General features: G+C 28.2%; 1 protein-coding gene across 5 annotated transcripts in view; it reads left to right on the top strand.

Annotated features, from left to right (window-relative positions):
- LOC145260671 (uncharacterized) overlaps window positions 1-16,673 on the top strand; it is a 44,717-nt gene that overhangs the window by 21,627 nt on the left and 6,417 nt on the right. Inside the window, exon 3 of one of the 5 annotated variants that reach the window (XM_080119068.1) lies at window positions 16,544-16,608. The exons of the other annotated variants lie outside the window; for them this stretch is intronic. Coding sequence (XP_079975194.1) covers window positions 16,544-16,608 — 65 coding nt within the window. The remainder of the gene's footprint in view (window positions 1-16,543; window positions 16,609-16,673) is intronic. 5 annotated transcript variants of the gene reach the window in all.

Genomic DNA, 16,673 nt, shown 5'->3' on the forward strand with positions numbered 1-16,673 from the left:
AACAACAAAAAAAATAACATTATATTTATCAAAAACATTAACAACAACAAAAACAATAACATTATATTTATCAGCAACATTAACAACAACAAAAACAATAACATTATATTTACCATCAACATTAACAACAACAAAAACAATAACATTATATTTATCAAAAACATTAACAACAACAAAAACAATAACATTATATTTATCAGCAACGTTAACAACAACAAAAACAATAACATTATATTTATCAAAAACATTAACAACAACAAAAACAATAACATTATATTTATCAAAAACATTAACAACAACAAAAACAATAACATTATATTTATCAGCAACGTTAACAACAACAAAAACAATAACATTATATTTATCAAAAACATTAACAACAACAAAAACAATAACATTATATTTATCAAAAACATTAACAACAACAAAAACAATAACATTATATTTACCATCAACATTAACAACAACAAAAACAATAACATTATATTTATCAGCAACGTTAACAACAACAAAAACAATAACATTATATTTATCAGCAACATTAACAACAACAAAAACAATAACATTATATTTACCATCAACATTAACAACAACAAAAACAATAACATTATATTTATCAGCAACGTTAACAACAACAAAAACAATAACATTATATTTACCATCAACATTAACAGCAACAAAAACAATAACATTATATTTACCATCAACATAAACAGCAACAAAAACAATAACATTATATTTATCAAAAACATTAACAACAACAAAAACAATAACATTATATTTATCAAAAACATTAACAACAACAAAAACAATAACATTATATTTACCATCAACATTAACAGCAACAAAAACAATAACATTATATTTATCAGCAACGTTAACAACAACAAAAACAATAACATTATATTTACCATCAACATTAACAGCAACAAAAACAATAACATTATATTTACCATCAACATTAACAGCAACAAAAACAATAACATTATATTTATCAAAAACATTAACAACAACAAAAACAATAACATTATATTTATCAAAAACATTAACAACAACAAAAACAATAACATTATATTTACCATCAACATTAACAGCAACAAAAACAATAACATTATATTTATCAGCAACGTTAACAACAACAAAAACAATAACATTATATTTATCAGCAACGTTAACAACAACAAAAACAATAACATTATATTTACCATCAACATTAACAGCAACAAAAACAATAACATTATATTTATCAGCAACGTTAACAACAACAAAAACAATAACATTATATTTACCATCAACATTAACAACAACAAAAACAATAACATTATATTTATCAAAAACATTAACAACAACAAAAACAATAACATTATATTTACCATCAACATTAACAGCAACAAAAACAATAACATTATATTTATCAGCAACGTTAACAACAACAAAAACAATAACATTATATTTACCAATAACATTAACAACAACAAAAACAATAACATTATATTTATCAAAAACATTAACAACAACAAAACACAATAACATTATATTTACCATCAACATTAACAGCAACAAAAACAATAACATTATATTTATCAGCAACGTTAACAACAACAAAAACAATAACATTATATTTACCATCAACATAAACAGCAACAAAAACAATAACATTATATTTATCAAAAACATTAACAACAACAAAAACAATAACATTATATTTATCAAAAACATTAACAACAACAAAAACAATAACATTATATTTACCATCAACATTAACAGCAACAAAAACAATAACATTATATTTATCAGCAACGTTAACAACAACAAAAACAATAACATTATATTTACCATCAACATTAACAGCAACAAAAACAATAACATTATATTTACCATCAACATTAACAGCAACAAAAACAATAACATTATATTTATCAAAAACATTAACAACAACAAAAACAATAACATTATATTTATCAGCAACGTTAACAACAACAAAAACAATAACATTATATTTATCAAAAACATTAACAACAACAAAAACAATAACATTATATTTATCAAAAACATTAACAACAACAAAAACAATAACATTATATTTATCAGCAACGTTAACAACAACAAAAACAATAACATTATATTTATCAAAAACATTAACAACAACAAAAACAATAACATTATATTTATCAAAAACATTAACAACAACAAAAACAATAACATTATATTTACCATCAACATTAACAACAACAAAAACAATAACATTATATTTATCAGCAACGTTAACAACAACAAAAACAATAACATTATATTTATCAGCAACATTAACAACAACAAAAACAATAACATTATATTTACCATCAACATTAACAACAACAAAAACAATAACATTATATTTATCAGCAACGTTAACAACAACAAAAACAATAACATTATATTTACCATCAACATTAACAGCAACAAAAACAATAACATTATATTTACCATCAACATAAACAGCAACAAAAACAATAACATTATATTTATCAAAAACATTAACAACAACAAAAACAATAACATTATATTTATCAAAAACATTAACAACAACAAAAACAATAACATTATATTTACCATCAACATTAACAGCAACAAAAACAATAACATTATATTTATCAGCAACGTTAACAACAACAAAAACAATAACATTATATTTACCATCAACATTAACAGCAACAAAAACAATAACATTATATTTACCATCAACATTAACAGCAACAAAAACAATAACATTATATTTATCAAAAACATTAACAACAACAAAAACAATAACATTATATTTATCAAAAACATTAACAACAACAAAAACAATAACATTATATTTACCATCAACATTAACAGCAACAAAAACAATAACATTATATTTATCAGCAACGTTAACAACAACAAAAACAATAACATTATATTTATCAGCAACGTTAACAACAACAAAAACAATAACATTATATTTACCATCAATATTAACAGCAACAAAAACAATAACATTATATTTATCAGCAACGTTAACAACAACAAAAACAATAACATTATATTTACCATCAACATTAACAACAACAAAAACAATAACATTATATTTATCAAAAACATTAACAACAACAAAAACAATAACATTATATTTACCATCAACATTAACAGCAACAAAAACAATAACATTATATTTATCAGCAACGTTAACAACAACAAAAACAATAACATTATATTTACCAATAACATTAACAACAACAAAAACAATAACATTATATTTATCAAAAACATTAACAACAACAAAACACAATAACATTATATTTACCATCAACATTAACAACAACAAAAACAATAACATTATATTTACCATCAACATTAACAACAACAAAAACAATAACATTATATTTATCAAAAACATTAACAACAAAAAAAAACAATAACATTATATTTACCATCAACATTAACAGCAACAAAAACAATAACATTATATTTATCAGCAACGTTAACAACAACAAAAACAATAACATTATATTTATCAAAAACATTAACAACAAAAAAAAACAATAACATTATATTTACCATCAACATTAACAACAACAAAAACAATAACATTATATTTATCAGCAACGTTAACAACAACAAAAACAATAACATTATATTTACCATCAACATTAACAACAACAAAAACAATAACATTATATTTATCAAAAACATTAAAAACAACAAAAACAATAACATTATATTTACCATCATAATTAACAACAACAAAAACAATAACATTATATTTATCAAAAACATTAACAGCAACAAAAACAATAACATTATATTTACCATCAACATTAACAACAACAAAAACAATAACATTATATTTATCAGCAACGTTAACAACAACTAAAACAATAACATTATATTTATCAAAAACATTAACAACAACAAAAACAATAACATTATATTTATCAGCAACATTAACAACAACAAAAACAATATCATTATATTTATCAGCAACGTTAACAACAACAAAAATAATAACATTATATTTATCAGCAATATTAACAACAACAAAAACAATAACATTGTATTTACCATCAACATTAACAACAACAAAAACAATAACATTATATTTACCATCAACATTAACAACAACAAAAACAATAACATTATATTTATCAGCAACATTAACAACAACAAAAACAATAACATTATATTTATCAGCAACATTAACAACAACAAAAACAATAACATTATATTTATCAGCAACGTTAACAACAACAAAAACAATAACATTATATTTATCAGCAACATTAACAACAACAAAAACAATAACATTATATTTATCAGCAACATTAACAACAACAAAAACAGTAACATTATATTTATCAGCAACATTAACAACAACAAAAACAATAACATTATATTTATCAGCAACATTAACAACAACAAAAACAATAACATTATATTTATCAGCAACGTTAACAACAACAAAAACTATTACATTATATTTACCATCAACATTAACAACAACAAAAACAATAACATTATATTTATCAGCAACATTAACAACAACAAAAACAATAACATTACATTTACCATCAACATTAACAACAACAAACCAATAACATTATATTTACCATCAACATTAACAACAACAAAAACAATAACATTATATTTATCAGCAACATTAACAACAACAAAAACAATAACATTATATTTATCAGCAACATTAACAACAACAAAAACAATAACATTATATTTATCAGCAACGTTAACAACAACAAAAACAATAACATTATATTTATCAGCAACATTAACAACAACAAAAACAATAACATTATATTTACCATCAACATTAACAACAACAAAAACAATAACATTATATTTATCAGCAACGTTAACAACAACAAAAACAATAACATTATATTTATCAAAAACATTAACAACAACAAAAACAATAACATTATATTTATCAGCAACGTTAACAACAACAAAAACAATAACATTATATTTATCAGCAACATTAACAACAACAAAAACAATAACATTATATTTATCAGCAACATTAACAACAACAAAAACAATAACATTATATTTATCAGCAACGTTAACAACAACAAAAACAATAACATTATATTTATCAGCAACATTAACAACAACAAAAACAATAACATTATATTTACCATCAACATTAACAACAACAAAAACAATAACATTATATTTATCAGCAACGTTAACAACAACAAAAACAATAACATTATATTTATCAAAAACATTAACAACAACAAAAACAATAACATTATATTTATCAGCAACGTTAACAACAACAAAAACAATAACATTATATTTATCAGCAACATTAACAACAACAAAAACAATAACATTATATTTATCAGCAACGTTAACAACAACAAAAACAATAACATTATATTTATCAGCAACATTAACAACAACAAAAACAATAACATTATATTTACCATCAACATTAACAACAACAAAAACAATAACATTATATTTATCAGCAACGTTAACAACAACAAAAACAATAACATTATATTTATCATCAACATTAACAACAACAAAAACAATAACATTATATTTACCATCAACATTAACAACAACAAAAACAATAACATTATATTTATCATCAACATTAACAACAACAAAAACAATAACATTATATTTATCAAAAACATTAACAACAACAAAAACAATAACATTATATTTACCATCAACATTAACAACAACAAAAACAATAACATTATATTTATCAAAAACATTAACAACAACAAAAACAATACAATTATATTTATCAAAAATATTAACAACAACAAAAACAATAACATTATATTTATCAAAAACATTAACAACAACAAAAACAATAACATTATATTTATCAGCAACGTTAACAACAACAAAAACAATAACATTACATTTACCATCAACATTAACAACAACAAAAATAATAATATTATATTTATCAGCAACGTTAACAACAACAAAAACAATAACATTATATTTATCAAAAACATTAACAACAACAAAAACAATAACATTATATTTACCATCAACATTAACAACAACAAAAACAATAACATTATATTTATCAGCAACATTAACAACAACAAAAACAATAACATTATATTTACCATCAACATTAACAACAACAAAAACAATAACATTATATTTATCAGCAACGTTAACAACAACAAAAACAATAACATTATATTTATCAAAAACATTAACAACAACAAAAACAATAACATTATATTTATCAGCAACGTTAACAACAACAAAAACAATAACATTATATTTATCAGCAACATTAACAACAACAAAAACAATAACATTATATTTATCAGCAACGTTAACAACAACAAAAACAATAACATTATATTTATCAGCAACATTAACAACAACAAAAACAATAACATTATATTTACCATCAACATTAACAACAACAAAAACAATAACATTATATTTATCAGCAACGTTAACAACAACAAAAACAATAACATTATATTTATCAAAAACATTAACAACAACAAAAACAATAACATTATATTTACCATCAACATTAACAACAACAAAAACAATAACATTATATTTATCAAAAACATTAACAACAACAAAAACAATACAATTATATTTATCAAAAATATTAACAACAACAAAAACAATAACATTATATTTATCAAAAACATTAACAACAACAAAAACAATAACATTATATTTATCAGCAACGTTAACAACAACAAAAACAATAACATTACATTTACCATCAACATTAACAACAACAAAAATAATAATATTATATTTATCAGCAACGTTAACAACAACAAAAACAATAACATTATATTTATCAAAAACATTAACAACAACAAAAACAATAACATTATATTTACCATCAACATTAACACCAACAAAAACAATAACATTATATTTATCAAAAACATTAACAACAACAAAAACAATACAATTATATTTATCAAAAACATTAACAACAACAAAAACAATAACATTATATTTATCAAAAACATTAACAACAACAAAAACAATAACATTATATTTATCAGCAACGTTAACAACAACAAAAACAATAACATTATATTTACCATCAACATTAACAACAACAAAAACAATAACATTATATTTATCAGCAACGTTAACAACAACAAAAACAATAACATTATATTTATCAAAAACATTAACAACAACAAAAACAATAACATTATATTTACCATCAACATTAACAACAACAAAAACAATAACATTATATTTATCAAAAACATTAACAACAACAAAAACAATACAATTATATTTATCAAAAATATTAACAACAACAAAAACAATAACATTATATTTATCAAAAACATTAACAACAACAAAAACAATAACATTATATTTATCAGCAACGTTAACAACAACAAAAACAATAACATTATATTTACCATCAACATTAACAACAACAAAAACAATAACATTATATTTATCAAAAACATTAACAACAACAAAAACAATAACATTATATTTATCAGCAACGTTAACAACAACAAAAACAATAACATTACATTTACCATCAACATTAACAACAACAAAAACAATAACATTATATTTATCAAAAACATTAACAACAACAAAAACAATAACATTATATTTATCAGCAACGTTAACAACAACAAAAACAATAACATTATATTTATCAAAAACATTAACAACAACAAAAACAATAACATTACATTTACCATCAACATTAACAGCAACAAAAACAATAACATTATATTTACCATCAACATTAACAACAACAAAAACAATAACATTATATTTACCATCAACATAAACAACAACAAAAACAATAACATTATATTTACCATCAACATTAACAACAACAAAAACAATAACATTATATTTACCATCAACATTAACAACAACAAAAACAATAACATTATATTTACCATCAACATTAACAACAACAAAAACAATAACATTATATTTACCATCAACATTAACAGCAACAAAAACAATAACATTATATTTATCAGCAACGTTAACAACAACAAAAACAATACAATTATATTTATCAATTAATAAAACATGATAAGAATCACATAAAAATGTATCACACAATGCTGTATTTACAAACAATATAAATATAATTCTTACCAGTGTTATCTTTAGCCTGCAGTGATAAAGTTACACCCCCATATCACGGTGGATTTTGAGAGGGAAGGTCACCACGAATCTTTGCTATTTAGATTGAATATATGGCTTGTTTTTTGTTAAGTTGTGTCTTTTTTATATTTAATATATATATATATATATATATATATATATATATATATATATATATATATATATATATATATATCAACAATTTAGCTTTGGAAGGAAAATTGACATTATATGAAATATTAGTGTCGCTGAAAATATTCCACTTATAACTATCATTTCTAACAATGTAAGTATAATGCCTCAAATCGGCTCTATTCAAAGTGAGTATAATAGCTGCTTTTAATTTGAAATCTGTTCCAAAACAATTTTGTTTTTTTGTATTGAAATTTATAATTGATAGAGTGTGATTTTTAAATAGAAATCTATTTATTTGAACACATACATATTTCATTTCAATAGAAAATGTTCTAGCAAGTATTTTTCATTTCAATAGAAAATGTTCTAGCAAGTATTTTTCATTTCAATAGGAAATGTTCTAGCGATGTTTTTTTTTTTGACATTCGTTTCACCGTTTGAGCATTGAAGAGTTAGTTTAGAGCAAACTTTTAAATTGCTTGCGATCATTAGTAAGAGGTAGTTCAATAACCATTCTTATCGGGTTTTTATTAATCAGCACAGTTTTGAATCAACAGACAGCTTTAAAAGTGTAATTGCATTCACCACCTTGCAGTATGTTGCAGTAAATTTCGTGTATTTTAATATTTAGTATTTTACTTTCTTCAAAATTGTTTGGCACTGTCAAGACAATTGTATATCAAACATTTCCAAAATGCAATTTCATCTTCTTGTTGGCTACTATTAAAACATCTCCAATCGATTCTCTAAGGTCATCAGTTATTTGAGTGCCAGGGAGAAGTAATCTTTTCACTTGCTGAATTGGCAAATTAATGTTTGGAGTTCTTTTAATGATGTCAGACAACAAAGGACGGTGGTAAATTTCCTGAACAATACTGTTAGCAAAACAAACATTTCTTTCATTGATCAATTTCAGGTTCAAATTATTTCCAGCGTCTGAAATGTTAACTTTTGGCTGTTTTCTATTTGAAACATTATATTTTTTGCCTCACATCATGACCAATAATGATTATTTTTCGTTTTCAAGTCTACCGAAAAAAGATACTACACTTTATCTTTGATCCCGGCCCAAGAAGGGCGGGGCAAATGATGTTCGCTTCGATTAGTTTCGCTTTATTTATACGAAAACAAACTCGCGAAAGGACGAAATAGAGGGATCAACATAAATATAGACACGATATCCGTTCGCAAATCTAGGAAGTATAAAAAAACTTCTAAATAAATGTAATCTCGTTGAGAACCCCGGCGAAAAAAGCCTTTATTGGACATACAAAAACGCGCGGACCGTTTTGTCTTTTATATACATAGATACCTGAAACTTCATTACGCAATAGTAATCATCGCAAGTGAACTTAGCTACGATGCAACATCTTGTTGAGTCTTGTAGTTACTTGCTCGACTTATATTTTCATATATATGTATATATGTAACTATATATATATATATATATATATATATATATATATATATATATATATATATATATATATATAAATATGTAACTATATACGTATATATGTATGTAAATATGTACATATGTACATTTTCACGCACACACACATATATAGGGAGTACATGATATTAGAAAAAAACAAGACATCTCAAAAGCATGTGGACCTGACCTCATCCCGGCTGTGCTATTAAAAAATGCTCCGCTGAGGTCGCTCCTGTTCTCTCTAAACTCTTTAACAAATGCCTTAACGAATCTTGTTTTCCTGGCTGCTGGAAAACTGCTTCTGTGGTACCAGTTCACAAAAACGCTAGCGAAAGAACTGACCATTAAATTATCGCCCAATCATCCTCCTTCCTCTTTTCGCCCAAATATTTGAGTCCTTAATTAATCAAGGTCTAGTCCAATACTTTACAGCTGCTAAACTTCTGTCAGACCACCAATATGGATTTAGGCAACCCGTTGTATTGCAGATATTTTAACTGTAATCTCTGAACGTTTATACCAAGCACTGGATAAGGCAGAGGAGTGGAGGGTAGTAGCCCTTGATATATCTAAGGCTTTTGACAGGGTATGGCACGATGATCTTCTCATGAAAATAAAATCGCATGGTATTACTGGACGAATGCTTAGCATGATTAGATCCTTCTTAAATGAGAGAAGAATCCAAGTTGTCCTCGATGAGCATTCGTCCAAAAAAATTGATAAAAATGCGGGTGTGCTTCAAGAATCGATTCTTGGACCTTTGTTATTTCTAATATTCATAAATGATATACTTGATAAAATTGTCTCTGAGATGGGTATATTTGCCGACGATGACACGCTCTATAGATGGCACGTGGGGAAAACTAATGAGCACATATTTAAGGTAATGGCCGAAACCCTAGAGGGAGACCTTCAGTCTGTAGTAAAATGGGGTCAAAAATGGATGATAATATTCAACGCTTCCAACATAAAGCTCGTTTCCTTTAATAATTACACGAAACCTTACCAACCACCAATAACTATGGCTAGAGATATTTTACCTGAGAGCATTTCGTTCAAGCTCCTGCTACTAGTTTCTCTCTCCTGGACAGGGCCCAAAAGAGGGTAGCCAACCTAATAGGTCTCAAACTCTCATTTAAACTTCAGCCCTGTCCCACCGACGTAATGTTGCACCCCTCTGCCTGTTTTACAAGTATTTTAATGGTGGATGCTCCGACGAACTACAAGCCCTTGTACTCCCTTGACAAAAATACTACCGACAAACCCGACAAGCAACGAAGTCCCACCCCTACACAGTTGAGATCCCTAGTTGTAAGAAAGTCTTTTACTCTAATAGCTTCTTCCCCAGAACTGCAGGACTTTGGAATTCTCTTCCAGTTTCCTGCTTCCCTAACTGTACTGACATGCAAAAGTTCAAGTGGAATATAAACAGACATCTTGCTACTAAACTAGTACTAAACATAGTACCCCTGCAACTTCGGTCCCTGATAGTAGCCCCTACATCAAATGACAACATGCCTTGTTTGGGGTGAAAGTGTAATAAAAAAAATTGAATGCTTACTAGATACCAACATTGGGAATCTTCGTTCTCTGTGTACTAATGTTTGTCAGCAACTCTGATATGAGGATACTTCAAGTTTGAGGTACACCTTGACCAAACATTCAAACTAAAATGAAAATGAAAAGAAATTCAAAATCCACAAACTGGCAGGATGTCGCCCAGAATAAAAAAAAACAACCCTCAGCATGGCTATAAGGAAAGTAACGGTGCACCTTCTCTTAGGTATGTTACCACAAGTAACAACACTAAGTTGGATACACCACCAGACCAGACCAGACCAGACCAGACCAGACCTGATCAAACCAGATCACTTCTACTCCTGGACTTCGGAAAAAACCAAACGAAACCACACACACAAAAAGAAACTATTATCTAATAAAGTGGTTTATTACTAAGGAGAAAAATATTCTTCACTGCTTCGCTTAGTCAAGGTATGAGAGATGAGGAAGAAAGGAAAATAATGCATTCGAGGCTCAAATAATATCTTTCACTTTTCACCAAAGGAAAAAGTATAAGGGAAAACAATTAAGAACTTACTTTCGATCGATTGCGATTTTCGGACTGACTTCCTCATCTTGGTTGTTATAGTAACAACGTTTCGGCCGTTTTGCCCTCCAGCCTTCATCAGGTGTTTTGTATCGAACTGAGGAACCGTTTGTTAGGAGTCTCGAACCCTTTATTATGGAGGAGAACATGCCCAAGAACTGCATATACTCCATCCCATGCAGTTGCAGAAAGGTTTACAAGGGTAAAACATGCCTCCCCCTTAAAGTAAGGGTGGAAGAACACCGAAAAGCGGTAACTAAAGGGGAGACGGAAAATCGGGTATAGCCAACTATGTCTGGATGGAGAGGGGGGACCATCGCCCCCTATGGGATGAAGTAAAAATAATAAACAGAGAGACCCACTGGAAAGTGAGAAAACTTAAAGAAACAGCTCACATGCTCGGACATAACAACCTACTGAGCAAACCAAGCATAGAGCTGAATGCAATTTGGACACCTCTGATAGAGAGAGAAAACCTTGAATAACAACATAGGCTTAACATTAACAAAAAACAACTAAGAATTGTCCTAGTGACATATGGCCGAGTGGTCCTAGTTTACAGTTACCCAAAGGTGCTGAGTTCACTCCTGAACGAAGGCAGTGAAAAGTAACATTCAAAACAGAGAATCAACAACTATGTCCCGGAGCATAGCTGGAGTCCGAACACGGTACCCCCGTAATAATAATAAAGGGTTGGGTTCGAGACTCCTAACAGACGGTTCCCCAGTTCGATACAAAACACCTGATGAAGGCCGGAGGGCAAAACGGCCGAAAGGTTGTGACTATAACAACCAAGATGAGGAAGTCAGTCCGAAAATCGCAATCAATGAAAACACCTCATCTAAAAAATACAGGCAATTACTTACTTTCGATCGTATCACAGATAGATAAATATTACACAAAACAAAGTAAAAGATGCGATAGAGTTAAAAGCTCTTGATGAGGCAAAGATTGACTTTAGCCAAAAGGACATAAGCGAATTTACACAAACCGAATGGAGCAGAGAGGACAGATAGAAGCTTATATGAGCGATGGAATATGCGAAACAATAAAAAAAACTCGAAGCGCAAGGAAAGATGTCAAAAATGACAAAAAAGCTTCGAAAATCACTGTCCAAACAGGAAAACATCGTAAAAGAAAAACTCACATGCCAGAAGTTTAACTTCATGAAACACAATGCTTTCTCTATGGAGCTGATTTCCAACATGATGAGAAACATCCGTGTGAAGGCTGAAGATAACGTCTATCCAATAAGCAACCTTACCCCTCTCTCCAGAGACATTACGGGAACCCACCTCGCTTCACCTACCTCATCAAACTCAACATCGACATACAATTGATCCACTCAGCAAGATCTTTTAAAATGCCATGATGAGTACAATCTTAATAGAAGCAGGATAAAAGAAAAAAGTAAAAGAGTAAACCATTTACTCTTTATGGATGATCTCAAACTCTATGCAGAGATAAAAAAAAAAAAAAAACTTATCTCCCTGATAGAAACTGAAAAAACCTTCACAGAGGATGTTTGCATGGAGTTTGGATTTGACAAATGAGTTTGGATTTGACAAATGTGTTTGGATCTGACAAATGTGTCTGGATTTGACAAATGTGTCTGGATTTGACAAATGTGCCAAATGTCACAATAAAAAAGGGGGGAAAGTCAACACCTGAACATCTTCAGTTCAATAATGGCTTTATTGAAGACTTAAGAGAATATGCCATAGAAATGCCTCCATGCAGAGGAAGATGTAGCTGCAGAGCATGAAACAATGAGACATAAATTGGAGCAAGAATACAAAGTAATCCTTAAAAAGATCCTCAAGTCTGAACGAAGCCCTCAAAACAAAATTACTAAATTAAAATTACTAAACAAAGCAACTTGCAATCCCTGCCATCTCATATGGTTTTGGTATTATTAACTGGCCTCAACGCAATATCAATCGGCTAGATGCAAAACAAGGAAACTAATAACCTTACATAAATAATATACCGAAACCAATACATGGACAGGGTATACCTATCACGAAAATTACCCATGCATATCGAACCACCATAGTAAGTATAAGACAGTACATCAAAAGCTCAAGAGATATGACTATGGGAATGATGAGGGACCACCATGAGCGTTTTTCTCAATAAACCTCAATCCCAAAGCTTACTAAAAACTTTATGGGTCTCACAATGCAAAATTCTACTGCGGTATATAATGAACCAGTAATACAGGTTGCAAGAAAGAAAAGTAAGAAATACATGGAAATCGAAATAGGCACAAGAAAACAAGAATGGGAACAACATAAAAGAGCAGGAAATTTTCTGCAGGAACTTAACCATGAGTATATAGACACGGATGCTTCACTCCAATGACCCAAGAATGGGAGACTTCCATTTGATGAAGAAAGACTCAATGTAGTCACTCAAGATCAAGGCTTACTCACAAATGGATAAAAAAAAATGGCTGACCTACAAGCAAATGGTCAATGCCGGTTTTGCCACTCAGCGTTTGAGAACTCAAGTCACCTAATGTTTGGACGTCCAATCATATTGGCAGATAGTCTTTACACTGTCCGCCACAACAAAGTATTAAATACCTCCACTGGAAGAATTGTGAAGAGATGAAACTTGACAAATCGTTGAACATCTGGGAGCATGAACCATCACCGATAACATCAAACTGAAAGGTCACAGTGTTCTATGACAGACATACAGGCAGACAGATACAGAAAAGACAAGACTATTAAACCAGACATTGTAACATGGAACAAACCTGGAAGAACTGTGCTCATTATTGATTTCACCATCCTGAACGCGAATAATAACAAAATATCAGGATATAAAAAATGATTTAAAAACATGATCTTTAAAAGAATCCCACATTATACTGATTGTGATAGGAGCAACTGGCTTAATGAAAAAAATCTTAAGAATACTTGGAAACAATCCCTAGGAGATCGAGCTGTAACGAAGTACAGATAGAAGCCATAAAGGGAACAGCATCTATACTTAAAAGAGCCTTCGGATATAAATTCGAATCGTAACGAAATCAAGTGTTAACCTCAGAACGGAGCTCCTTGATCTCTTAAAACTTACTTAAGTAAAATGATGTATATTATTTAAAGTTATTCAAATTCACACACAGGATAATAGCTCAATAATGAATACATTAATAGAGTTATATAGTATTTTATTTATTTTATTATTTGGAATCCTTTGAGATGACGCTTCATAATTTGAGTATTCATTTTTCTGTGGGATGTTATTCTCAGTTCCATAAGTGTGGTCTCACCACGTTTTGGTCAATTAAATCTCTGGCCTTTTTTGGGTGGAATTGGAGCCACTATCTTCCGACAATGCTATCCTGGAACCATAAAGTATGAACGACGCTATTCACTTGAAGGCCCGTAGCGTAGTGAATAGAGGCGTTGCGTCTCTATAATTCCAGGTTAGCATTGCCTGAAAACAGCTGTTCCAATCCTACCCAAGGAAGGCCGGAGGATTAGATGGCCAAAACGTGGCGAGACAACAACAATTATGAAACGCAGTAATTAATGGAGATACAGTTACAAGATTCAGTATTGCTATCCCGCTGCGATTAACCACCTGAAGAAGGCCAGAGGATAAGTTGGTTGAAACGTGATGAAAGAACAACTATAAAGATAACGATAACATTCTGCAAAAAAAAAAAAAAAATGAATATTCAAATTACTAGAGTTCAAAAAATAGTAATTGAATAAACGATCTGAATTTATTTTTTTTATTACATTCGTACAATTATTTCTCTCATTTTAGAAAGCACTTTTGTTTTTCTAATTACTGATGTTTTTAATAATCCTTGGCAATATTTTTGGTCGTCACGGATCCTACAAATCATGCCGATGAAAAACTAAATAACACGAATACAGTCTGGAATTAAATAACAATGAAAAGAGTGCTTCATTCATATTAGGACGACACAGCAGATGTCTGCTGACATAAGACATGAGAACTAGCATCTTATATTCTGTAGGGACATATTGGAGAGACACAGAGATTGGAGTTATACACAACGGACAGATCTTGAAAGGGACAAAACCGTCAAAGAGAATAGATTCATGAAAATAGATTTTCATATGAAAAACATGGCAAGAACATATCAATACAGAAAACATATAGTCTGCTAATACATTCCTTTGCTAATTATACCATTGTACTTGTGATTCTTAACAGCAAGGCCACAATACTAGTGACGAAAGTCATACCATCATAACAATATGCATTATATATACATATGCATATATATATATTGTATCTAAAATAAAATATTATATATATACCACATATATAATATATATCATGCTATAATATATATTATAAATATATTATATATATTATTATTATATTACATATATTATACATATAAAATCGATTTATATATAAATTTATACATATTTAATGCATACGTCCAATTTGAAATAAAATATATAAAGTAAATTATTTACAAAATTACTTTATAGTTAGATTAAAAAATATTAAAAAGCGGAAAAAAAACGAATTAAATAAGAAAAATATTTTCTTTTACCAAGCAACGTCTACTTTCCTTTAAAAATACATCTTTCAATAAAATCTCACTTCAAATAAATGAAAGTCAAACGAAAGAATGGCGAATTGTAATCAATTATTTATTCGATGATAAAAATGTACAAAAATTTGAATTAAATTCAAACATGTTTTCGTATTAATTTCAGTCAGTCTATTTTCTCACGGAAATTGCGTATGTTACGGTTGTGAAATATTAATCAAAGAAAGACATGTGAGTTAGTTTTTTTATTTGAACCCATAATTCCCTCATGACAATTGTCGAATATGAAACTGAAA

This window comes from Euprymna scolopes, chromosome 3 (assembly GCF_053919585.1).
Source record: "Euprymna scolopes isolate OS-2025 chromosome 3, ASM5391958v1, whole genome shotgun sequence".
NCBI lineage: Eukaryota > Metazoa > Mollusca > Cephalopoda > Sepiida > Sepiolidae > Euprymna > Euprymna scolopes.